We start from the raw sequence: 27,412 nt of genomic DNA on the forward strand, positions 1-27,412 counted from the left end.
TAAAGAAAAATGTTAGTGAGAAATTATAAAGCATTAAACAAGTATTTTTATTGGAACAAAAAATCGCTAAAAATACTTTTTCTCTGGTCGGACAGTTTAACATAGTTATACAACGCACATATAAATATATAATATAATATGAAAGCACGATTAAAAAGGGCAGAATACAATACATAGGCATGCGGCATAAATGGTCGAGCAGGAATTGGCGGAGCAGGTGCAAACTTACCTGTTGCGCATGTGAAATGGGAATAAATAATCTTCTCCGCATCAGGATTAAGGTCAACAAACATCCTGAGAATGAATTCTCTAGCTGATGTGGCCTCCTTTTGTGGGCCTGTGGATAATAGGAAGCGTTCGGAGTGGCATTACTACAGGTCGGAGTTACTGGGGATATGCAGCTTTCTATAATCACCTTTCCTTGTTTTTTTTTTCATAGCAAAGACTTAAGAGGTTTAAGCCACTAATTAAATAATCTGGTAATTTAATTGTAATTTTCAAATGCACAGGGCGGTTTTTTTTTTTCCTTTCGCTTGTTACGTCGATGGGGAAAAAAAGAGATACAAATTTTTATAACAGTAGTATAATTGAAGAATCTAAGAACACGGCAATATTTCAGTAAGTCATAAATACGTCAAATTGATATTATGCATTGTACATATTTTGATGCGCAAGAACTTGTTAAAAGTAAATCCAATAGAATAGGGAAGGACAACTTATCGAATTAACGTTTATAGAGGTCAGCGAAGCCTTCCAACTGATCTGTAAGTAGCTTGCTTGATTACGCAATAGTTGGAAACCATTCTATGATTTGTAATATTATTTGACAAGTTATACAAGTCGATTCAATTTTGCCCACAGGTAAAAAAGATACAGGGTATAAATATTCACTTGTAAAAATGTCTTGTTCAATATTCATATACAGCTGGGTCCTGGTTAATGAAATAAATAAAAATTCTTAGACATTTTTATAGTCATCGCGTATAGAATCAAAAAGTTTAGCCTCACGTACACATGATATCATTGACTTTTACCTCGCTGCCTGACATTGTACACATCGAAATTTGTGTAACATGAATTTCAATGCCAAATAAAATATACAGTAGCGCTCAAAAGGTATTTTGATAATATGAAATTCGTTATTACTTTGATGAATCGTTTTTCTTACTTTTCTTTATATTAACTTTATTTTCGAGCAATCGAGAATTCATTTTTAACAATTATATAGAACATCGGATTTCTTTCAACAAATAATATTATTGGTTTTTGTAGTTTATTCTTGCATGTAATTAACTCAATTACTATCTTTGTCAAAATACTTTTGAGCGCTACTGTATATATATCAATGTTAGTATTGAAAATATAAGGTTTCGAAGAAGAAAGTTTTTTCAACGTGTCACGAAAATATATATATATGTATATTCAAATCGGCTTCACCTAACTTAAAAAATTCGCCAGCGGTTCTGTGTTATCCAAATATCCCCCAGATAAGAGAATTGAAATGATGGATTAAAAAAGAATTAAAAAACTGTTATCTAACAACACGAGATTACAGGGTTGCTCTCTCACCTAAGGATTTTGCGCTAAGGGTCAATTTTCAATTACGATACCACAACTGGAGTTTCAGGAAAATATGTCAGATTCCACAATATTTATTGCTGTATTCATTGTTCATAGAACTATCAAAATTTGAAAATGTTTCTTCCAAGCATCTCGGAAACAAAAATGTTCAAAAGTAAGCTGCTCAGAAGCATTCAAATTATGAGTTTAAACATTGTCAATGTGTTACTATTTTGCTTTTTCTAAATAGATTATTGACCGATTTTTACGCCTTGTTAATATCAGAAAAAATACCGACAAAACTAGATTCTTTAATTAAGAAAAATACTTGACCATCGTATTTCAATTCTGGTTAAAAAGTTACCTGTTACCAGACAGTGAAAATACTTTGGTTATCAGAATTTGGAAGATTAATTTATCGAAGCAGAAACTTATCAACGTTTAGAGCTTGAGAATTGTACGTATTGAAAAGCAGCTCTTCAAACAGTAAATTAAGCAATACATTGGGATTCCCGACGATAACTCGTATTTGGTTTTACTATTACTGCAGATAAAAATGACAACGATAACAAATTATCGGTGTCATCGTGGTAAAAGGTAAGAAGAGTTTTTTCTTCAAATATTTTTACCAACTATCAAGATTGCTAGCAGCACAAAAGGGTTGCAAAGATCAGACCAGCTCTCACTTAACAGAGAGAGTTCAGAAACAGACCTGTTGCTGCAGTGAAGTGAGAGTAGCACATGCGGTCAGGGTCTGGATTAGAACTGAGGTACACCTTTAAGATGAATTCCCTGGCCGGTACGTGTTCCATTTTAGGCCCTATCCCACAAAACTTATTCTTTTAACACGACGAAACAATTTTTCTTTTATATTTCTCTCCATATTAACATTACATGACTAAGCCACCCAAGTTTGTGAATGATTATATTTTACTAGACAGCTAAATGCCTAACTGAGCCCGCGGAGGTGATAAGAAATTTTCCTTTATGCAACGTTTATCTCATCTGGCGAATGAGGATAAGAATGACCAGAAATATTATCTCTAAATGTGTTTCTCGCTAATCTTTACTGAAAAATGGTTTCATTTATTCAAAGACGCGAGCTATCGAATAAAGTTGCAGAAAACCTTCGTAGCTGCGGAATATCAAAACCTGGTCTGGGTAGAAAAATTAAAATTTATCCCGATACGCGTAATTAAAATGAAGTAACACGATTGAAACGTAATTATTATGCGAGTGAAGATACGCAAACGCTATAGTTGTTCCTGAAAGAAATCTATTTAGTTGACTAGAGGTTTTTTCTTTTTTCCTAATCATCTCAAATAAAAGGAACGTACGACGATCAATAATTGTGCTCACCTTCATATTCTGGAAAGTAATCGACGAGATGAGAGTACAAAATCTTCTCTTCAAGAAGATCTTTTTTGTTTAGGAACAGAATAACGGAGGAGTGTTGAAACCACGGATATGTTATGATCGTTTTGAACAACGCCTTGCTCTCCTCCATGCGATTCTGTAAATAAAAGTAAATATTATGAGTGATTACTCGTTGCAAAAACAATATTACTAATCAACCAATATTTCACATAAGTAATATTTTCTCCGGATTTATATTTACGTAGACTCATACGTAGTGTGCAAATTCTTTGATTTTGCGAAAAATTAATACTGCAGAGTCGCATGAATTTAGTTAACTTAACTGGTACATAAATATTTAATCAAACTTAAATCAAGTTACTCACCTCGTTTTCAGATTCAAATAAAATTTGATCATATTCACTTAGAGCTACTAAAAATATAATGGAAGTGACGTTTTCGAAACAATGAATCCATTTTCTTCTTTCGGATCTCTGTCCACCGACGTCTACCATCCTGCAGACAAACGTTCACAATTTCAACTTAGTATTCAGAAAAGATGTTAGTTAATCAATTATATATAAGGCAAAACAACGCATACGTGTTGCATGCCTTTGTTTTAGCATTGCTATGTCGATTGGCAGTTTTAAATTTCTCATATACGTTTTAATAATTCATGAATTGAAAATTGCAAAATTAGCAATGTCATAGCGTTGAAATTCATATATTTGATCTGATAGAGTGAAGAATTTGTTATAAAAATCAATGTGCAATGAGACAATAACTTTCATCATATTGTATGAAATTTTTTTAAAAAACAAATTTTCTTCTTAGCTGTAATTTAATCTTATCATGTAAGTATGTACACACGGTAACGTGTAAGTAAAATACGTGTGCACATGAAATTTTTGACAATATCTATTATTTGAAAAAATTGCATGCTGTTCACAACTTCCGAGAAAATTACATACAACTAAAGCAAGCGCTTGAATATATATAATCACTTATTTCTTTGATAACAAATAAAAAAAAGTGAAAATACAACAACGAATGACGATATAATCAAGCAAAAACTTCGTTGAGATGGAAAACAGCATTGAAAAAAAATAACAACACCAATAAATAAGCCACTGAAGTTTAACTATTACTCAAACAGAATGTATCAATAAGCAATTCAACACCGATTTATTAAATATAATCACTATTGGTCTACTAATGCATAACACGCCATGCTTTATATGTGTATATATATATAATTGTATGTGTATTATAACGTACAACAAATACCCACAAAATCGAATGTGACAAAATGCCATTCGGGGATACATTGTAGATCATCTACAAATGACCAAAACAAGTTTAGTTGGAAAACATGGTTTTTTCATATCAAAAAATGTCTATAATTGTAACAAGAAACTTGTAAATGTTAATGAAAAATCTTAAACTCAACTTTTACCATCACGTTATTATTATTGTCACTAATAAGCTTTTATCGACCAATCTACCTAAAAGAAAAGTGAAAATAAAGTAATTGTTCCAAATTAAAGAAATATTGAAATATGGCAGATTGAATTAACTCGTAGTACAACATTTGTGACCATCTTGAGAGAAAACCTTTGATGAATACCGATAGATAAGAATACTGTAGATAATGTGACGTGACAAAATGTAAAGAAGAAAAGGAATGACAACTATGATTTCTATTTACCCTGGTGTTCTGACGATTCGGTGAATCGACATTGAAAATTCAAGGATAGAAATTGGAGAATAAATAACCCCGTATTTAATATAATAGAGGTGTTATTGTACCTAAATATGATGGAGTCCAAATCGAAGGGATACTCAATTATTCCAGTAGTCGGAGCTCGAGCCCTGAGAATGTCCTGCTCCGTTGGTAGGTAGTCAGGCTTTTCTATACGTTCGAGATCGCTAAGATAACTGAAAAACAAACCAAGCCAACAGTGTTGATAGTGCATGCCATGCAAATATAAAACAACAACAAGAAAAAACAAAAAGGAAAACATAAAAAAAAAAAAAAACAAGGAAACATAACGTGATTAATTTCTGTGGCGCGGTATTACAATTCCAACGCATGCTCCTCCTCTCGTTTCCAGTTTCTCCTAATAAAAAGAATCGTTACAACAGGGTATTACCATAACATTGGTAAGGTCCGTTGTGAAACTGTGCCAAAGAAAATGTGAATGAAAAATTGATGTCAGGTAGAATCGATCCAATGATTAACCCAGACTAACGGAACAAAGGAACGTCCTTTCTAATCACGGAAAAAAAACCTTCTTCAATGGACGTTATCACCGGAAAAACTGTAAAACCAATGTAGACGTTGCCTGTGGTACAGCGATCCGGCGCAAGGTATGCAATAAAAACCGAGTAATAATAATAATAATAATAACAACAATAATAACAACAACAACAAAAACAACAGCAATAACGATAACAACAGCAATTAGTAACAATCAAATCAATATAAATGCAGACACAATGCGGGGATAGAAATTGACGCAGGCATCAGGCAGCAGGCAGGTTGTCGACGATCTTCCTCCACTGGTTATACCGACATACCTAAACCGGATTTCTTCCAAGTCAAACGGATATTCAATAATACCAGTTGTGGGTACTCTGACGCGCAAAATGTCCTGCTCCGTTGGTAGGTAGTTGGGCGCTGCGACCCGGTCTATCTCCATGAGGTAGCTGTAACATCAAACGCTCAATACCGGCAAGTCTATTCGACATATGATTTTATACTAGACTGAAAAATGAGGTCCATCGATCGTCAGTTTCCCGAAGAACAAAATTGGAAAAATATTTCTGGAGCATGTCGTTTGATATGCTGTAAATTATAATAAAACAATGAACAGGGGGAAGAAGAAAAAATATAAATTAACGGAAACGAGATGATACGTTACACGATATACGATTTCAACGAACTACAGAAAACAGCATCGCGCGGCATTAAAATTAGTCGTCTCAATTGCATTGGCTGAAACTTACTATCGTGCGAAATACCGTGATGTAACTTTTCTGACTTCAAATAATTTACACAACTTTTAACTGGGCTGTCTGTAAAAAGAATAAGCAGCAAACAAGATCGTGGGTGTAAATTAATGGTATGCTTTTGGTAGATGTATTTTCAACCAAGCGGCGAGTGAATTCGTCATGTTTTGATTGACGTAACAGCATTGAGATTAATTCTTTTCACAAAGCGGTCGCAGTCATGTGAAGATACATCTCGTAAACTGTACTCGGCCGCGTTAGCTGTCAGTGAATAAAATGTTTTCCAATTTGATCCGATAAATTTGTCATCATATGCCATACTTTGGATTATGACGATAACGAAATCGCCAAAGCACAGTTATTTCATGTATAACATGTTACCGGATTTATGATATTTACTACGTACTTTAATAATAGCAATCTACATCCCAGAGAATTGAAAAAAGATATCCCTTTTGTAAATCTGTTACAAGACAAGGAAGGTTACTGAAATTGTTTTACACAATTGTACGCGTGTAGGAAAAATTATTGAAAGCAAATGGTCCGAAGATGCAAATGATATTTGAATAACGTTAAGCCGTTGTCATCTTTGAGAGACGTTGGTTTTTCCTGACCACCCTTCTTATTCATGAGTATCTCGTGTTGTGGTCAGATGGTAACCAAAGTCAAAGGAGATTATATCGCTATCACTAAGCACGCCATTTGTGATGAAAGATATAATCGCTCTGCTTTACACCTGAATCCAGCTATTTGTGGATATGACTTTTTATCTTTTTACTATGCGATTTGAACATTTCTCTCTCTCTCTCTCTCTCTCTCTTTCTCTTTCTCTTCCTCTCTATCTCTGTCCCTCGCTCTCTCGTTGTTAGCACTACATTTGTATGAAGCTTTTGAGATATGTGCGTCACGGTATTGAAGAAAAGAGAGAGGAAAGAAAAAGAAACAACATTATTAGGGCATTGTTAATATTCTATTACATTGGAATCCGGGGCATGTCTGGAATTTACGGTATTCCTTCTGTTTGGTTGATAAAAAAAAAAAAAAAAAACCAAGGAAACGCCAAGGTAATAGACCATTAATATTTGAAAACCTGTATAGAAATTAGTGAAAAATGACGTTTAACGTAACGGATAATTATTTCTTACTTGTTAAAATAGTATATTTCTTATAATAAGACGATGAACGACATTTTAAGCTATGGTAATCTATTTAAGCCTGTAAGAAAAAACACTCAATTTTGAAACAACGATACACTGTCTCCGTAAAACTTGTATGGATAAAACTTATATTTATATACAAGTTATTTCTACTTGTAATTGAATTGCGCTGATAGCGATACTCACTATTTCGCAGAATCTGTAAGCTGGTATTCTCGCCGACGGTCGTAACACTCCTGAATCCCAGCCTCTGCCCATAAGTCTTTTATCGCTTCTACATATGGGCTTTCAAATGTCGTTACTGTTTCAAAGTCTACGCTTCGTATAAGCTCTGCTTTTTCCTAAATGAAAGAAACATCGAATAGTAATTAGCGAATGATTTTAATTCCTAAAATAATCGTTTATTTACACACAATTTGATTTGCATTGACGAAAACTTATGAAATGACAACGATTTGCATTCGTAAAGTGTTTTTGTTTGATCAGACTCAGTCGTATGCCTACGACACGGACGGCATACTCAAGTTCCTAAATGAATAGAGTTTTGAAGTAGCTATGTTACTTACTATATTTGAAGATTCTGCGTATTGGATCTTGAGCAGATCCATGGCTCGGATCATTGACTGCATAGCCATGAATATATTTTGGTAAACCAGCTTGATAAACCCTCGTTTGTCTTCGTCCGAGTAACCAGAACCGTGAATGATTCTCATCTGTTTGATGAATGTAGATTTTCCCGACTCACCAGTGCCTGAAAATTATTTCAATCTTTGTTAGAAAATTTCATTCGTTGCACATAAGATGATTATCTTATTATAGTTAAAATTAGTATCGCTCATATTTACAGTAGACTAATAAAGCGAAGTGCGTTTCGCAAACTTAAAATTATCAAGTAAAGTAAAACAGTTATCATTTTTTGTGGGCGAACGATAATATTCACATCTTGGTAGCAAATTTCATGCTCTAAATAAATGTAATAGATCTGACTGAACCTGATTTGAATCAAGTAATTTGTACTCTTGCGTCGACAAGTGAAATGAACGAGTTTGAGTAATTGGGAGAAGGAAATGATGGGTTTTTGTTCAAAGAAGTGAAAGGAAACGAATTTTAGATGAATTGAGAAAGTTTGAGAAAAGAAATCAGATAAATTTAACATCTAGTACTATATTAACACGTTACAAATTTATCCGATAAATCCAGAACAAAGTAATTTGCTAACATAAAGGCCGGAAAAAAAAAGATGAAACACAGTGTAAAATTGAATTTGAAAATGCTTTTATGCTTCTAGACTATGAACCGCATCAACGCATTGAGCTGTTATATTTTCAACTATTGTTCATTTAATAATGAAATGCAATAGCTGTTCGAATTGAATGAGTACGTAGGGCGATTAAAGTGTTACATATAAATTGACAATTTGTACCACAATCTTCATCACAAAGCAACAACGCAACGATTACATTCATTTGTATAACTGAATAGAAGGTGACATGACGTTCTTTTTGATGAATAGAATGGAATAGAATAGAATGGAAATATATGTATAGGAAAAATTAATTATGATGTGTATACGCGTGCGAATTTGATTCGCTCTGGTTAATTGATCAAATCGGAAAACTGCAAAATAACTGTAAATACATCGAAGAAAAATTTTGGAAAATCCAGTTTATAGAGGCATAATGATATCACTGGCCTCTTTACTTAAATCTAGTTATTATTATTGCCATCATCATCATTATAAAAATCGTTATGTAATACCGAAAAGTCCTCACGCACGTTGACAATAAGAGAATCAAAAAACTGGAGATAATTAAATTTCACTCATACGTTGTTACATGAATTATGACCCTGTTAGAATAGAAAATTAATCGAAGCCGCATATTAATACGTTAATTTGATGCAATTCATCATTTTACTACTGACAAATTTACGTTACAGTCGTTGAAAATATTAAATTCAATTCGAACTTGTTCAATTTCTTTCTACAATAGCTCATTTTATTCAGAAGACTATTTTCTATGAAACCATTGAAACAGACTTTTGTGTTTTTTTTTTCTCACGATCAGTCATGGATTAAATCTTGCCATTTGTTGATTATGCAATCAATATCAATGCGACCTTATAAAATTCAATACTCACCAATGCCAATATCATAAAAACAGTGTTCCGAATAAAATAATCTGTCATAGTGTGAAATGGAGCGAATTCACAACATCTTCGATAATTTTGAACCGATTGTATATTTGAATAAAATGAAGCATGGATATTCAACCATTTGTTAATTACAATTCCGGTATCTTTTGCTTTAATATTGTTCTACGAGTATCTTCTTAATTTTCGAAAAATAACATACCCAAGGTACGACTATTATTTGCTGGTAAAATTAATAAAGAGTACCGATTTTCAGTCAATCAACCCTCTTAACCAATGACCAGATAAAATGCTACTTGGTGCATAAACCATAATTTTTTAAACGACGAAAGAGAAAGAAGGTAGCGTTTGTTCGCCTTGGAAAAAGTCAAATATAAATAATATACAAATACAATAAAAACTTCACCAAGAAATAAAAATTAATATAAGAATTAGTGAAAAAATAGAAAAACAGTGATTTCTATAAAAAAAAAAAAAAAAAACAAGACCACAACAGACACACAGATCAATAAATAAATAAATAAATACACTGTAAACGGGGTCGCAAAATTATCTCAAACAATATCGAAGTGCTAACTAATAAACTAATGTGCAATAAAATACAACAAATAATAGTACAAGAAATACAAGATAAAATGAAATAACAGTGAATATAGTGTAAAAGAGAGAGAGAGAGAGAGAGAGAGAGAGAGATCGAGCAGAAGCGAATCCTACGTAGACTCCACGCGCCGACGCGGAGACCCGTGTCAAAGAGGTGAAGAGTGTAGAGTGATGGAAAAGGGGTTGGGGGGAGGGGGGATGAGGAGGTGGTATCGCGACGCCTCGCATCTCCTCCTCCTCATCTGCCGGTGAAAAGCATGAATGAACCGGCGGCCGGCCGAGCGGAGCCGAGTCGAGCCGAGCCGAGCACGAAAGCCGAGCTTGCGAGGAGAGAGCAAGGTGTGCTCTGTAGATGACGTTACGTGCCGTGAACCGACTGCCTGCCTGCCCCCCACCCCCAACATCGAGGTAACAGCACGCATCTATCTCGTTCGCGGAGGAGGATGGGGTGTAAGAATACGTACATTAGGAATGATGAAAGAATTGCAGGGGCTGTAATATCTGTGATTTTTGATTAAGTATAATGTCTAATTTATAGAATTCCAAGTGTGGATGGATTAGGGAAAGATTGAAAAGTTCAGGACGTCGAATCACTGAGCGTGGAATCGTCGGAATTCGTCGAGATAAAGATTCTACATTCAGTAGTTGTATGTTCTGACATTTGTATATTTTCAAATTTTATGGTAGTCAAGACTTTCCAAGTTTTTATAATTCTACGAATTTGATTATCGCGTCTTTGAAAATTCGATATTTCAGTACTTCGGTTATAAACCAAAATTTTATATTTTTCATCCCCACCCAGTTCAATTAATCGATTTGATTTTTTCTAGATCTTTATCATAGCTGTGGACATTCGTTTCATAAATATTCTTCGACGTTGCATTGTATTATTATTATTATTATTATTATTACTATTATTGTCACCATTACTATTCTTTTCGAGTTAAGTAGAATTATAGTTTTAATTGAATTGTGAAATAATACAGAATTCAGAAATGTTGTTATCGATAAGTATCAAAATTCATGCGGATGCTCAAGTTACAGCATAAAACTTGTACGCATGTGAATCGTTTTCGTAAAGTACAGTGATTTTATTCATCACACAGTGATTCGTAGAGAGAAAAGAAAAAAAATAAATAAATAAAATGTACTATCAATCAAATATACGTAAATAATTAATTAGGACCACTCCACGAATTTTAATCATTACGTATAATAAAAATTGTATACAAAATTTTTCGTCACATTTCTCCTCCCGTATTATTAACGCGATATACGCATGTTTTAACATACATAATATATAGAATTCGGATGAGAAGTTTTCTGTCATTGCGTAAGTATAAGAAATTAAAATAGAAACATTCATGATCCGGAATGTATTTTCCACTTTTTTTCTACTACTTCAACAGCTAAAAATAAATTATGGTTAAATTTATTTACGAAAACGGATAATAAAGAATTTACGAAACAAGCAGACTTGATTTTTATCATAGAGAAGAAGAAAAATTAGAGATATTTATAACTCGGTAACAGGTATGTTATACGATGGCCCGAAAAATTATGTATAACTTTCCGTTACATTCTCTGTCTGTCTATACCAACTCCCCTTCTCTCTCTCTCTCTCTCTCGCTCTCTCATTCTATCTCTTTCTATTGCCGTTCATCTGCTAATCTCGCATAGTCGTGAATTCCTCGCCAAGTTAAGTTATGTAACAGGTATAATAAGCGCGTTTATAAGGTATTCGTATCGTAAGAACAAACACAAACACACACACACACACACATTATACCCGACGAATAACGAAACAAAGAGAAAGAGAAAGAGAAAGAGAAAAAGAGATCGAGCTGCTTCGCAGACTCGGTTCATTGTGAATCGGCGACGATCTTCGGCTCGATATTAATACAAAATTCTCGACAATCCGAATAGCCGCTAAAATTCCAACGATTCGGAAGCCCCCACCAATAAAAATAAAATAAAAAATTGAATTACATAAAAAAAAAAATTGATTAAACGAACGAAAAAAATGTATGCAGATAGATACTGATTAAATGTTCATCGTACTCGACTGTATAATACGTTGATTACATAATCGCGGATATGTCCCGAAAATAGAATTCACAACAATGTTCATACATTGTGACTAAATTTAACTGTGCAAGTAACTTGTAACATAAGAGGTATAAACGGAGTTCTGATCACACCAAACCATTTACTTGTAACGAATATCTAGTCAATTACTATACTCGATTTCCAAGATATTGTGGACAAGTATGCGAAAAATTAATTGTATACTTTTTACACGCATAACTAATTACACACGAAGTCACTACAATGTCAAGAATTAAATACCGAAGATATTACACTTCTTTTTTTGCAGCGTTATAACGAACGTATCGCTTAATACCGTCGAACATTCAATCAACTGTCAAGATTCTAATTTCAATCAAAAGGATTAAATTATTTAAACAGTCATTAGTACATAAATATAGTCGTGTAGGTATACCGTAATAAAAAAATAAAATAAAAATATATATATATATATATATATATATATAGATATGTAATATCGAACCGAATGAAACCTGCAAGAATGCTTTCGGTCAAATTTAGATTCCATTAGGGTAAACGAGATTTGTTTGAACCGAAATAACCTCAAGGGTGGGAAAAAAAAAAAAAAAAATTCAAGTTATTCCCCCCGAAGCGAGATTTCATTCTTTTTTTTCCACATCAATGATGCTGCGGTAATTCGATGACTGCAGACTGTAAATTTCACGGAGTGATGAAATACACCGTATGATTGATTCGTGTGCAATAAACGATGAGTAAGAACTCAAAGCTGTTGCAGTTTAAAAATAAGGGTCACATCGCTCGAGGAGCAGCGACACAACTTACAGGGTGAGTCAGTACAGAGAAATAAAAGAAACTTGTATTCACGACACTGCGCATATTTGCGTGTGCAACGTGTTGCAGATGTAATTAAAATATAACAGATACAACATCTGCAGAGTTGATGAGGAAGGGGTTTGTGGTCAGAGTGTCGCGAATAATTTAATATGGTATAATATAGTATAATAAAATGCGCGAACGTTCGGATTATACTCTTGCAGAATTAGTGGGATTTATCGCAAACAATCATCGTCGTCTTGTTACATCATCGCGTAAAATTTGCCCCTAGTCATAAACAAAGGAAATCGTTGTATGCCTGTGCCAAAAGTACCATTCATAAATTATATCCTCATATTACCATATGAGGTATGATCATTTTCATATTATACGGAGTGCGCTCTGGTCAGCTGGTACCACGAATCGACGACCGAGTAATTTATAAAACATAACCTCACGTTCCGTCACGTGGCGAAAAAACTATATAAAAGAACTGTACGATATTTATTAAACACCCCTTGATGCCGACCAGAGTGGCTCACTTTCTACTAACGATATAACAAGATCATTTTCAAGCAAAAAATTCCAAATCGATTCGAAGAATGGTAAAGAAAATGATCCAGATTCTCGTGATAAGAACCCTTAAGATGATACTACAGTTAATCTTTACCGACCGAGTAAAATGTCACATATTTCGACTATAATCAAAGCCTACGCATCACTGACGACGGAGCGAAGATGCCGCAGTCAGCGCAATTCTTCACAAAATGCCGAAAACAAAACGATCGTTAAAAGCTGTTTAACATCATGCTGCAAAAGTAACTCAAGAAAATATATACCTGCGATATAAATTACCAACTCAACGATAAGAATAATAAATTTCTATAAATTACCGTACCCCGTGAGATAAAACTTTCTCTCTACGATACGTGTATGTACTCGGCATTGCCCGTTAATGAATAGCCATATCCGGTTTATTTTCGCTGGATATCAGTAACGCTTCGACAATTTGAACGGTATAAAAAAAAGTTGAAAAAAGAGGGGAAAAAAAAAAAAACGAGTGACGTTAAGCGCGGTCGGTAAGGTAGCGATCCTCGAAAATCGGTCACGTGACGCGGGGTGCTCGAGAAATCACATGGATGTAATACCGCGTAGGCGGCGTAGGCGCCGATCGCGCGGCCTTTCCGCGTCTCCGCGACTCCGTCGATAAAGTAGGAAGTATACGGAAAGGCGAAAAGACGCGAGGCGGCGCGGAAGACGAGTCGCGTAGTATCCTCCTCCTTGCCTCCTCGCCTACCGGCTAGATTCAGAGCGTAAACTTCCTGGGGCGGGCAGGCTGGTCCTCCTCCTCCGCTCCGCGTCGTGCCGGGTTCGGTCGATAGACGCCGACGAGCCCCACCCGCCGTATCGGAGAGCCCGACCAAACGACCGACAGACCGTGTTTAGCCGGCCGCCCGTACCGTACACGGTTTGTCTATTCGGTTTTTGGCCGACTGAACGGACGGGGTTCGCTAAAACGTCGAATGGAATCAGGGATAATTTTAAATGGGGAAACTTCGAACCCTAACTAACCTCTCCCTAGTCGGGTTGCACTATTATTCCCAATCAATATACATTGTCCCCCGCATAATTCTTTTTTTCTTTTTCTTTCTTTCGATAGGGGTGAAAAACTAGAATTGCTGATTCGTAGGAGGAACGGAATATCACCGAATTTCCATACAGGCGAAAATTTTATTCGTACAATTTAGTAATGTGGAAAGTTCGAGTGAGGATAATTGAAAACGTAGGTAGTCGAAGTACAGAAAAACGTGGTATAAAAAAAAAATTTTAACATTTTTAAATTCGATGATCTTTCGATCTTTCTATATTTTTACCCCCCGACAACATTAGCACCATTTTGTGTGACACAATGTACGTTAGGGCGGTTATTATATTGAACATTTTCGAAATTTGACCCGGATGCCCCTTAAATTGGTTACCAATAAATAAATAAATAAATAAATAAATAGGATTTGCCATTTAAAATCTACATATTTTTTAATCGACTTTTGGTTTCTAACATATACGTTGATGGTGGGAGGAGTAACTATTTGCAGAAAATTTATAAGCATAAGAAATCAATCAGCATTGATGCTACTATTTGATAAAAATATCAGCATCGTTAAACGGAGGATTTTATATCGATATAATTATTATCCGCTGACACCAAAGTCACAAATAAGTCAAATTCCAATTTATAGACGATGTTGATACTTTATTGTACGTTAGAATCAATGCTCGCTGACTTCTAACAATAACAGATCTTTTTGGAAACAACTAGTAGTAATTAGTGGTAAAAAAAAAAATCGCGATAAATCATTTTCATAGATAACCATCAGATTTTGGAAACTTGAAACTTCTTCAGTCATCCTAGAATTGAAGGACGTTGATTTTTTTTTTGCTATTTTTTTTTTGAATATACGAATGACGTTAACGTTACTAACTTCGACCTCGTTGAGACTTTGAAGGTGCAATCGAGGAATTTTTCTTTTTTTTTTTCTTCTTTTTTAATGTGAAATGTATTTCGTTTAATGCCGCGTTTGCCGCACATTTTCAGTACCATTCAAAAATCAAGAAGTAGCGACGTTTTTTTCCATCAAAAAGTATAGCGTTACATTAACTTTACAATTTACATACTTCAACCTTACTGCATGGCAGCATGAAAAAACGCGGCCGTTCGATTCAAGCAAACCGGCCACGGCACATGATTTACAAAGTCAAAGTTCCCACGAGGTTAAAGTACAAGATTTGGTAAGGTTAACGTAACGAAGTATCGAGAATAAAGAAACAATGTCACTTCGTCACTTTAGAATGACTTATCAGATGAGTTGATTTGAGTTTTAATTGCATAACATTTAATTATGTTTCATAGTTTAACCTTTTGTATCACACATTATTGAGCCGAGTTAACTTTTACAACAAGATATTATTGTACAGAGTTTTTTCTCCGAATTTGAAATTTTCGTCCGCCATATTGAAATTTTTAAACCCCTATTTCAGACTCGTCATCAGCAAATTCGAAAACTTATATAATTTAATACGTGAAACCATGTATATTCCTAGTAATTCTAATCGGTGACACTTTCGAAAATTAAAATATCGAATAATTCGTCTTTCGTTATTTTACTTTCGCATGTTCAAGATTTCGATATATCGGCCATTAACGATGAATCTTAAATCGGAAAATTATTGTTACATGCATGCATCTAACGTTATTTTGTTAAAAAAACGTATATAAAATTTACAGAAAATTCAATTTCAACAATTGTCACACCTGTATCCAACTATCATACGTATATATATATACGCGAAGTACATTTCTGGGCGTTAAAAAGTTTCGCAATACGAATGCAGTGGGATATGTATGTATATATAATGATGGTATGATAAATATGGCCTAGCCTGCCTGCAGAGGCACCTGAAAAATCCGACCTCGGATGGAAAACCACTTTAAACTTCCCGCCACCGCCGCCGCAAAACACAAAATGCTGCCCGAGGCACTTTCGGCTGACCCTCGAATTGAATTTGATTAAAACACATCCCCCTCCCCCGTATACGGGAAAGAAAAAAAAGAAAAAGAAAAAAAAAGAAAAAGAAAAAAGAAAATATGCAAACACCGCCGCAAATTTCCACCATGAAAAATATTTTTGCGCGGAAATATCGTTTTGCTGATCGCGTGTCGTTTTTACAAATGTCAAAAGCATTTTCAATTATGAATAAAAGATAAAAAAAAAAAAAAAAAAAAAAAGTGTAAACGATATGAATTATCGACTACTCAAAATGTGCGCCACGTTTCGTAATGTAGTTGCATCTGTTTTTTAACACAACAATAGTAATCTCAAGTTGCACGTTGTCCACAAATCGTCTCATTAGCTTTTAAATTTAAAATAAATAGGGCTTTGATTTTTGGTTTTTTTTTTTTGGTTCTTTTTTTATCTTGGACCCGATTCGATTTACGTGATTTCTGCGCGTGTAAATTGACGAAATTCAAATTTTCTTTCTTCGCATTCTACTCAATGCGACTTCTCCACGGCACGATTTATTTTCGCGCGGGAAAAAAAAAAAAAAAAAAGAAAAGAAAAGAAAACAAGAAACTCAACACATTGCAATTAATCTTACTAATGCAGGATATGTTAATGCGGTACGTGTGATTATGCAGATATAAATAAACATAAATATTTCCTTCGTGTAATGAATTCTAAGCACTTTTCCTTCTATATTTATACGTGCATAAGCTGCATAATAGAAAGTAAGTCAAAATTTCCCACACAATCAGTGGAACAGGAGTTAAATTTTCTGTACTGATCAGTGATGATTGAAAGAAAAAAAAAAAATAAAAACTTAAAAGTTAATTCTTTCCGTATTAAACGGGTAAAAATATACATATATATATATATATGTGTGTGTGTGTGTGTGTGTGGATGACAAATACATTGTACGAAAAACTTCGTTTCGGTTAGAATTCGAAATATTTTTTTTATAAAATTCAACTACTCAATAATTATACTCAATGATCGCATATTCATCTTACAAATGTTGCTGCAAAAGCATTGATGAAAAAAGATTAGGAATTCCTTTTATCTGTTGTTATATATGATTATATTATCTTACATTTATTTATTTATTTATTTATTTATTTTTGCATAAAATATAACGATTGGTATGCACGGTGAAGAATATGAAAAGAATTACAGTGCTTCAGATAAAATGAGTAGGATACTTAGAAACAGAGAAGACATAAAAGGTTCTTATCGAAGTAAGACAACCACCGCAACGGCGGTCAGACGTGACCGCTCATAGATTATAGAACGGCCACTAATGACCAAAGATAAAATAATTGTTGCCGAGTCGTTGAGTTTACATACAATGGAAGGAATACCAAAATACATTTGCCCGTTTGTATCTGAAAAATCTGTTCAATTCTCGATGCATAAAATAAATAAATAAATAAATAAATAAGCCAGAGGCTGAAGTTAGTAACGTTAGCGTAACGAAACATGGGGGGGGGGGAGGATAATTATTTGCAATTTTGTAGTGACTTTGAAGTGACCAAATTTTGAAAATATGCGTATTACTTTTGCCTTGTTATAATTTACTGCAATTCAGAGATTCCTAAAATTACGAAATAACGTGTTTTCCGAAACACGAATCATATTTCAATAATGTTGTTAAAAAAAAATTATGTTAAAATATGGTATGACTCAATAAAAATTGAAACGATTAAATCAGGAATTTCCCGATATTATCATCCTGGGATTACCCTCATTATTACTATTTATACTTACTGTTGACTCATGAACTGTCTATCATTTTATAAACAAAAGAATAAGAAAAACACGTAGGGAATAAGTTTGCATTTACAAGTGGTGCAAGAAACGTGAACATTTAATGAATTTTGTTTCTACTATAATCTACTTAAGAAAAACGAAAAACAAAGCCTCACTAGATAAATTAGATAGACGACAATTAGTCAAAGAATATAAATGTCAATTTATAAACAATATGTTCAATAAATGTAAAAAAAAAAAAGAAAAGTAAGAAAGAAAATCTACCAATCTAAAAATTTTTTGATCGATAAATAGAAATCGCCAATTGTTTAATTATTACTCGATTGATCCTCGTTTATACTCCTTGACGATTGACGCGTTATTCTTTTCTTTTTTTCGTCTTGTAAGAGGGGGAAAAAAAAAAGGAAAGAATGGGAATACCAATCCGACGACAGGACAGTTTCACAATCAGAGAAAATCAATAACAATATAAAACGTTACGAAGTAGGAAAACTTTAACATTACTTCAATATAGTGACGTATAATTTATTATCAGTAAAAATTCATTTAATCCAAAGGATACGTCACGGATAGGATCAAAAAAACAGAAACAATCAGCAAATGATAGACGAGAGAAAAAATGAAACAAAAATAATAAAATTACTACTTCGTACATTCAGGCATCCGTTTCCGGTGTGTTCCGATCATTTCATCCCATTCCTGTATTATTAATACATCATTTCGCGGAAGAATTTCACTCGTCATTGTTAAAAATAAATTATAAGACGATGTACAGGATTTTTAATACCAAACGATACTGTGTAAATTTAATTCTTGTCGCTCGTCTTCTTTGCGACGACGAAATATCTCGAATTATATGCATGTGTGTACGTTAGGGTGGTCCTTATATGGGGGATAAAAAAAAATATAAATTAATAAAACAATAATAATAATAATAATAATAATAATAAAAACCATTCGTAGTGGAACCTGTCGAAACAGTTCCAAATGGTGAAATAAAAAAAAGAAATTCCCTATTTCTTTCACATTTTTATTTCATTCCCCTAGTCTCCTTATTTGAGCGGGAAGTTTCAAATTATTCATAAAAATATCCTCATTCACTACAATTCGTACTCTATTTTAATCAAGATTATTCGTAGGCAAATAAATCCATATTCACAAATATTCAGTGAGATTCATCTTCCTTTCAGTGAAAAATAAAAAATCATGTTGAACTTTTTTTTTTTTTTTTCTTATTTTCTCTTCAACGTGACAAATGATCAGATTAAGTAAAAAGATTATCTCAATATTTGCATGTCACCGACTGTGACATTACGTAGTGCCGACATGTGGGTTATTCCATTACAGTGCTGACTAACTGAATGCCAGTGTTTTGTTTCGATTTATTTATTTATTTATTTATTTAATAAAAATTTTTTTTTTCCAACTTTTCACCGAAAAAAAGATGTATCTCTATCGAATATTCGAGTATATTGATGTTTTTTATTTGCCTACGAATGACTTTGAAATGAAACAAAGTACGAAACATAGCGAACGAGCATTATATTTACGAATAATTTGAAACTTCCCGCTCAAATAGGGAGACTAGGGGAATGAAATGAAGATGTGAAAGAATTAGGGATTTTTTTTTTTTTTTTACCCCATACAAGGAACACCCTAGCATACGTACAGCGCCATGAAAAATGCATTCGTTAAGATCTTCGTTTTTTTTTTGTTTCTAAAGACCTAACGATAAAACGACTCGCAAAATTTTTTCTCCGTTTTGAGATTAATCATCAAATGTATATGGATACATTTCGCAATTCTTGTTCTAAGAAATTGATACGGAAAAAAAAAATGAGGGATAAAATAAAATGTGTGAAAACTTTTTCAATCCCGTACTCAGCGATTCGAATAATAATAATCGAATGATTTTCAGTTGAATAATTAAAAATTCTATAGATAAATTATAACTACATGTATATAAGAAAACTGCGCGAATGAAAATGAAGAAACGGAAAAAAAAGAAAGAAAGAAAGAAAGAAGAATAAACCTGTGACGAACTCTAGGTAATCGTTCGACGTAAAGAAAAATGTCATTGGGTTAATTAACTGCAATGCTGCCTACGTTTATTATTTATATTCAAACTCTAAACTATGCGATTAAGTATAATTTTTTTTTTTTTTTTATAACGACGATGAAACGAAAGTATGTACAAATGTATGTTTGGCAGTAAGCAACCTTTGCGTTATATAATTTATAATATTTCACACCGTGCGACGAGAATGAAAAATTTCGAAGTAAAGGGATATGAAGCGGAAATTGCACTGGCAAAGATTAAATTTTAAAAAGATGAAGAAGAGAAAGAAGAATAGAAACAGGAGATATCGTACGATATGCGTTTACCGCAAAACTGGGGAAAATAGTTTCTCGCAATTGCACAAGTCACAGTTATTGCACACAAATATATATATATGTTTATAAGGTTTTCCGTAAGACTCATTGTCAGTAAAGGCTTGGGCATGACATTCTTTGATTTCATCAAGGATTGTTCCCGTCTTGGTACGGTTTCCGAAAACCTTCCAAGAACAATTTTCGGGACGGTGTGGAAATTCCGAATTTGAAAAGTTCCGGTAAAGCGGCAAATTCTGAATTTTTTGATGGTGAGACTTGAAGCAAAGAAATCAAACTTTAACGAAACATCGAAGTTTCAAATGGTCCAAGATTTTCAGTTCTGTGAATTTTTATCTTGGTGTAATTTCACCAGTTTCATCTTTCTCTGTTTCAGATTTTCCACGTATTTACGTTCGGAATCCTGGTCATTCTGATTTTCGATTTTTCACATTTTTTTACACCAACTCGTTGAGCAAACTACGCTGTGTGAATATATTATAATTTTCAGAATCTTACGTTTCGGAACTTTGATCCGAAAAATCCACAATGGAATCAAAAAATTATACATACGTACATGCGTAAGTAAAAGAAAAAAAAGATAAAAAAAAAAAAAAAACAAGTATAAAATCAAAATGGCAAGAAAGAAGAAAAGAAATGAATTTTCTTTCAGACGGATGACGAGAGGTTCACAAGATAAAGATATTCAACGTCGCCACAATCAAGTTGCAAATGCCGATTGCGAACCAGGCTGAAGTTAGTAACACGTTAACGTAACGAAACGTCAGCGGGGAAAAAAAATCATTATTGGCAATTTCCGAATGACTTTCAAGGAGTTGACTTTACAAAATAAATGTGATTACGTTTTTTGTTTATACCATGGTTTACTAAATTTCAGACAATCCTGAATAGGCGAAATAATAATAATATAATCATCATTTTGTACTTTTTATTTTTCGACTTCTTACGAGTTCATCGTGCAAATTCTAACCAATTTCACATTATATTGTTGTTCCTCTTGTTATTGTTATCATGAGATCTGTTGTAGTTTTTTTTTTTTTACTCTTCTTACCATTATACACCAATACGAGGAAAATAGTAGATTACTGTTTCACTTGTTGCGAAATTCTTTTCATTCAACATCATTTACGCACAAGACTCGACTCGTCGGTGCAAGTAAGAGAAAAAATAGATAAACAAATAAACGAAACAATAATTGGACAAGTTATGAAGAGTTGTTACAACAAGTCTACCCCGGTTATTTTAAGAAGAAGATAAGATAAAAAAATTTAAAAAAAAACGATGATTAAGTTACAGAAATAATCAGAATGATAGAAAAGTGTTTAATCTACTAGACTTAAATGACCGGATTTAAACGATGAAAACAAGTAGAAAAAAATAAGAGCAGTACACACATACGCACACACACACAATTAGCATAATTGCACACCAAATAAAGTTTGCGTTATACCGTGTAGATTCAATTGTAGATGAATAATCAGGGCAGCAGAATCGTTATTTGCGAATGAAAATTTTTAAAACTGGAGATGAAGTAACATTTATAAAAATGTAACAATGTGAGAATTTTAGATTCATGGAAGGTTGATAATTTAGCAGACCCAAAGTTGTTCATCAAAATAATTGAAAGTGTGCCGCATGTGAAAATAAGGTGCTTTTCAAGATCTACTTAAATTTCTTATTTAAAAATTAGATGCTTTTCCGCTTTCAACAACTAATAATAAAATTGCAAACAAATTTGTCTAGGTTTTTGTACTTGTTTATACCCATGTGAAAATAGGGAATTTCCGTATCTTCACTTTCATTTTTGGCACTTTGTTGATTCGTAATTTTCAATTTTTTTTTTTTTTTTTAGAATCAATAGATTGTTTGCAAGATTTTCATTTGATTAGAGACACGTAAATTTGATTGCAACAATAACGTTGGGCTAATAACCCTGACAATGAGAAAAATGATTAAACAAGTTTAATCATCTATTTGCGATAATTAGCAAGTCTTATCTCATTTAAAAATTAAAAAAAAAATGACCTCCCAAATCTCGTCTTCAGTCAATTTCGTCCCACACAGTAATTAATTATTCGTCATATAGAAATAAAAATATAAACAGTCTTATTCGATGCATTCTACGACACGGTGAACATTATTTTTTTTTTTACTTGTTATGTAACCGGTCTTGCAGAAAAAATTATATTATTTCTTGCAGCAATTACGACATTGGCGAATTAGGAAAAGTCGTGCCTGAACAAAAATCTCGATTTTTTGCTCAACGATCTACATACTTTGACCTCATTAAAAAATTTTAATCAAGGTCCTCGTTTTACCCTTTAATTTCTCTCTCTCTCTCTCCCACGTTTCCGTAAACACAATTCGAAATTCGGTTTACGCAATAGGGAGGAAAAAAAAAAAAAATTACACACATACGAATGAGTCTACAATTATCCTAAATTGAAATTTCATTAATTAGTTATTATCTAGATCTTGAATAATCGTAGTCAAAACATGACCTAATAAATATTTCGCAAATTGAAAGCTGACAGTGAAATTTGACGAACAAACATGATGGGACATTTAGAAATTTTAAGTTGAAGAGGTCAAATACACGATTATTCACGATTTCGTTGCTACCGTATAAAAAGCCCATGTTTCATAAAGTACATAATTAACAACTTATCAACCTTTAATTTAAGTTTTACGTAACATTTTCATTACCGTCGTTTACCTACATTTATAATACCGAGTTTCTAATGCGATAAAATAAAATCCGTACACAGAAACGACAGTTTACACAACCGCTTGGTCAATTTTTTTTTTTTCTTTTGTTCTTTTAAACATACGGTTTCGAAAACTTTGCATTCTACAAAATTAGGCGACCGTGTCAAAAACGTGTGCTAATGAACAAATATATTAGGAAAATTACATGCGAACCCAACCAACGTCTGAACCTCGTCCCATTTTTAATTTCGTTCAAAAAATTTTCTGCAATCGTCTCAACTCTGAAACATTAATCTGATTTTCTTTAGATTTTTAATTCTAATTGTTAATTATTTATAAATATTTGGAGTCATCTTGGAAAGTACCTTGTTGAACATTTTCAAACACGGTATTTTCTTTTCCGATCATTTCATGATGGCCCAATTTTCTTCCTATCTTTTTTTTTTCTTTTTTTTTTTTTGCACTACAACTTTTTTGGTTGACTAAAACATTGTCTAAACCGTCGGAAAATTTCCAAAAAATACTGAAAACTTCTATTTTTCACTTAGAACATTTTTAGACCAGTTTCATTATAAAGTTCATATTAAAAAAAAAGATGAATGTGTTAAAAAAAATAGACAAAAATTGCTCCATAATGAAACCGATCCATAAATGTTGTAAAGAAAAAGATAAAAGTTTTGATAATTTTGCAGGAACTTTTTGACAAAAAAAAAAAAAAAAATTGCCCGATAATGGACTCAGTTGTGAAATGTTTGGAATAGAAAACACAGTTTGTGAGAATTTTGAAAAAAGTTGCTTTTCAAAAATCACTTTAAATATTTATAAATTATTGAGCGATTGAATGAAAAATATTAAATAAATTCACGGTACTTGACTGTTTCGGAGTTGGGACAAACGTGGAAATTTTTTTTTTGAACAAAATCAAAAATGGGATGAGGGTGTCAGACAATGGTCGGATTCGCACGGAATTCCCCATATATAATACATATTATATATATATATACAACCTACCGGTTTATGAAAAGTATATTCCTAAACGTTTTTATATTTCCTGCATATACCCTTTTTAAACGGATTCTACGGAAGTGGTTTAAAAATTAATTTTGTTCAAAACTAGTATGGTTTTCGCGTATTGTTAGTTTGCGTTCAGTGCGTAAAGTAATCGTTTCCACGCCGCGTGCATAAAAATAAGAGGAATGGTGCGATTAAAAAAAAAAGTTCCAAAAAAAAAAAAAGGTTAATATTCTCGCGTCTTTGCTCTTTGAAAATTGTTCTGACTTCCCCGACTTTCACGTACGCCGGTGCTGGCTTAAATGTTAACCCACTCAGGCTTTTTCGAACATCACAAGACTCGGCATTTTTTGGCAGACATTTAGTTAGCCCGAAAAGGACCTGAAATTACGGTGTAGTTAGTTTTTTTTTTTTTTGATTTATCGTTGACGCGAGTTTTGAAACAGTATCAATAACATACCACCACTGAAAATTAGTTCAATTCCCATAAAGATGTATTTGAAAGTCGATGGTGAAAAAAATTCAGATCAGAAGAAACTCTTCTCTATTTGTTCAGTACATATGTTACGCATTACCGATATATTATATAAAATATTTCTATTAAACGGTATTCACATTGTTCCAATTGTGTATAATAATAATAATAATATTAACAATGATAATAATGATGACGATGACAACGACGACAAACTTCTCCACCAGCATACGAGTGCCGTCTCGAAACTGTTGCGTTCAATTATATTCAATCATTCCATCCACATCTCACGCGACGTATCACCTATTACAAAACAATCATAACAATCCTCCAGGCTGTTGCCATAACTCTCTTAGAGTTTCGGAGCACTACTCTCCGCCACGGTGCGATATTACACACGCATTAACCTATTCATTCTTACGGGGGTGGTTGTTGTAGACGATAATAAATTCGCCCGCGATGCAAGCGCAAACTGTCCAAGAATATAAGGGTCAAGTGGTACAGGCGTTTGCTTTTTAAAAATCAGTTTCCCCACTTGTTTCCCCTCTTCGCGCGGACCGGCACGAATAGAGAGAGAGGTACACGTATGTAACGGAAGACGGTCGGGGGATGGACGGATAGGGGGAGGGGAGGGAGGGTGGAAGAAGGGGCGGCGGCAAGACGACGACGGAAACAACCAATCGAGATGTATGAAAAGCACGTCGAACGAGAGCGGAAGTAGAGGGAAGAGATGATTGCAGTTGTGACATTGACAATGAGATGGAAGATAGGAGTGGGGGGGGCAGAGAATCGCTGCAGCGAGTGATTTCATTCGGTGAATAGCGAGCGAGCGAGCGAGCGAGAAGTGTGAATTAGACGAAATACGATATTAAGACTAAAGAAATTAAGGTAAAATGTGAAGAGGAAGGAATGATAAAGAAAAATACAATAAAAAAAAAAAAAAGAAAGAAAGAAATTTCTCACCCAAGAGCAACAGCTTGAGCTCTCGCCTCGCATCTCGCTTGTCCCTCCGAAGTTGCCTCTCGATCTCTTGGTTGATCCGCTTCTGTTCCTTGGCCTCTTCCGACAGGCAGCACGCCATGTTTCAGGGCAAAATCCTCGGAGGGAGGAGGGAGAGAGGGAGGGAGGGAGGGGGTGGTGTTGCGTCGTGTGGTGGTCGGTCCGAGTGGAGTGTAGGCTCGGCTCAGAGCTCAGCTCGGCTCAGCTCGGCTCAGCCGATATTATCTTTTGCCGTCGGCGTCGGCGGCGACGGAGGTGGTGGTCGTACTCGTAGCGGCGGCGGTGGTGCTGCAGCGGGGAACCCGAGCCACCGTGACCGCGGTGGTGGTCCTCCTCCTCCTCCTCCTCCGGTGCGGCAGCAGCCGTTTTCTCCCCTTATTTTAGCCCCGTTATTTTGTCGTCACGATGCTCGAGTCGCGGTCGTGGCGCGACGACTGAAACGGTGAATGGACGACCGGCGGCACCGGCAGCGGCGGCGGCGGCGGTGGTGGTGGTGGTGGTGGTGGCGACCTCCTCCTCCTCCTCCTCCTCCTTTTTCTTCGGCTTCTTCTTCTTCTTCTTCTTCCTCTTCCTCTTTATTTTCTTCTTCTTCTTCTTCTTTTTCTTCTTATCACCCGCGGGGCGATCCTGCTGCAGCGAAATGCCGACGACGACGATGCATCAAAACCGCACACTGTCCACTCCTGCTCCTCCCCTCGCCGGCGAGTTGAGCTTTTTATACTCGACTCGAGGACCGCACGCCACACGCCACACGCCACTCGCACCAACGAACAGCACAGGCGACGTCGTCGATCCGCGACACGCACGCACGCACGCACGAACGAACGAACGCACTGGTCACCCACGCACCGACACACTCACTTTACATTCGTTATGCCACCACCGAATCCGAGGGACTGCTGGAGCTTGACGATAACACGGCGAGGACTCGTCGAGTCGGTTCGTTCCGTTTCGATCGGTCAAACGGGAGGCTAGGCACCGTGCGCTCGGTTTTCCCTCTGCCTTGAATCGTCCCACAGGCCCCCCCGCGTACAGAGTTTTACGTTTCACGTCTCTCCTCCGACTCGAATTCGAGCCGCTCTGTGTCACTCTTTATCTTTCCCTCTTTCTCCTTCGCCTCCACCTCCGCACTCCGCGCCACTCCGCACGGCTCGACCCTCGTTGGCTCGTTCGGAAACTCGCTCGCTAGCTCGCTGGGTGTGGTGGGCCGCTCGCCTCAGGTAACGTATGTATGTATGTACGTACGTACAGACGACGACGCAGATCGTCTGCTGCAACGGACCAGCCCTCCTCCTCGACTCGCGCCGCGCCCGCGATACTCGCCGTTTATATCCGGCGGAGTTGTGGGGGCCGACGAGGAGCGCAAATGATCCTATTAGACAAACTAGATTTTCCGAAGCCTGTCGCCACGGTGTGCACGTGTTTATTTAATATGATTAAACACACTAACGAAATAGACAGGAGACGTAAGGGGGAGGCACGGCGAACGGATCGGCCGGCGTTTAGGTTAAATTATTATTAACACAGTTTATCACCGCACTTGACGCACTGTTTACTTTTAGTACGGCATCACCTTTTCAACGAAACTCACGGATATATCCATCGGGCACTGAGAACCGGCTTCGATTACCTTTCACCCGAAACACGAGCGAATATCCACTTCGATTACAGGGTAACCGCCTATCGCAAGATGGCGTCCATGTAATCTTACAGCGCCACTTCCCGTCATGCATTCGCAACTGAAAACAAACACCGCTCCGCGGTTGCGCAAAGGAACAAAC

At 35.1% G+C, this 27,412-nt stretch overlaps 1 protein-coding gene across 6 annotated transcripts in view; it reads right to left on the reverse strand.

Moving 5' to 3' along the window:
• LOC107227517 (guanine nucleotide-binding protein G(q) subunit alpha) overlaps positions 1 to 27,327 on the reverse strand; it is a 31,640-nt gene extending 4,313 nt beyond the window's left edge. The window contains exons 1-8 of one of the 6 annotated variants that reach the window (XM_046739099.1): positions 25,596 to 27,326; positions 7,652 to 7,836; positions 7,272 to 7,426; positions 5,497 to 5,625; positions 4,726 to 4,854; positions 3,303 to 3,432; positions 2,920 to 3,073; positions 230 to 337 (exon numbers count right to left, since the gene is read on the reverse strand). In XM_046739099.1, coding sequence (XP_046595055.1) covers positions 230 to 337; positions 2,920 to 3,073; positions 3,303 to 3,432; positions 4,726 to 4,854; positions 5,497 to 5,625; positions 7,272 to 7,426; positions 7,652 to 7,836; positions 25,596 to 25,713 — 1,108 coding nt within the window. In that variant the 5' untranslated portion in view covers positions 25,714 to 27,326. Of the gene's footprint in view, positions 1 to 229; positions 338 to 2,272; positions 2,381 to 2,919; positions 3,074 to 3,302; positions 3,433 to 4,725; positions 4,855 to 5,496; positions 5,626 to 7,271; positions 7,427 to 7,651; positions 7,837 to 25,595 lie in introns of all 6 variants that reach the window. The other 5 variants (XM_046739100.1, XM_046739098.1, XM_046739096.1 and 2 more) reach the window with 5 other exon arrangements.
• Positions 27,328 to 27,412: the final 85 nt, after the last annotated feature.

Source organism: Neodiprion lecontei, chromosome 4 (assembly GCF_021901455.1).
Source record: "Neodiprion lecontei isolate iyNeoLeco1 chromosome 4, iyNeoLeco1.1, whole genome shotgun sequence".
NCBI classification, from domain to species: Eukaryota; Metazoa; Arthropoda; class Insecta; order Hymenoptera; family Diprionidae; genus Neodiprion; species Neodiprion lecontei.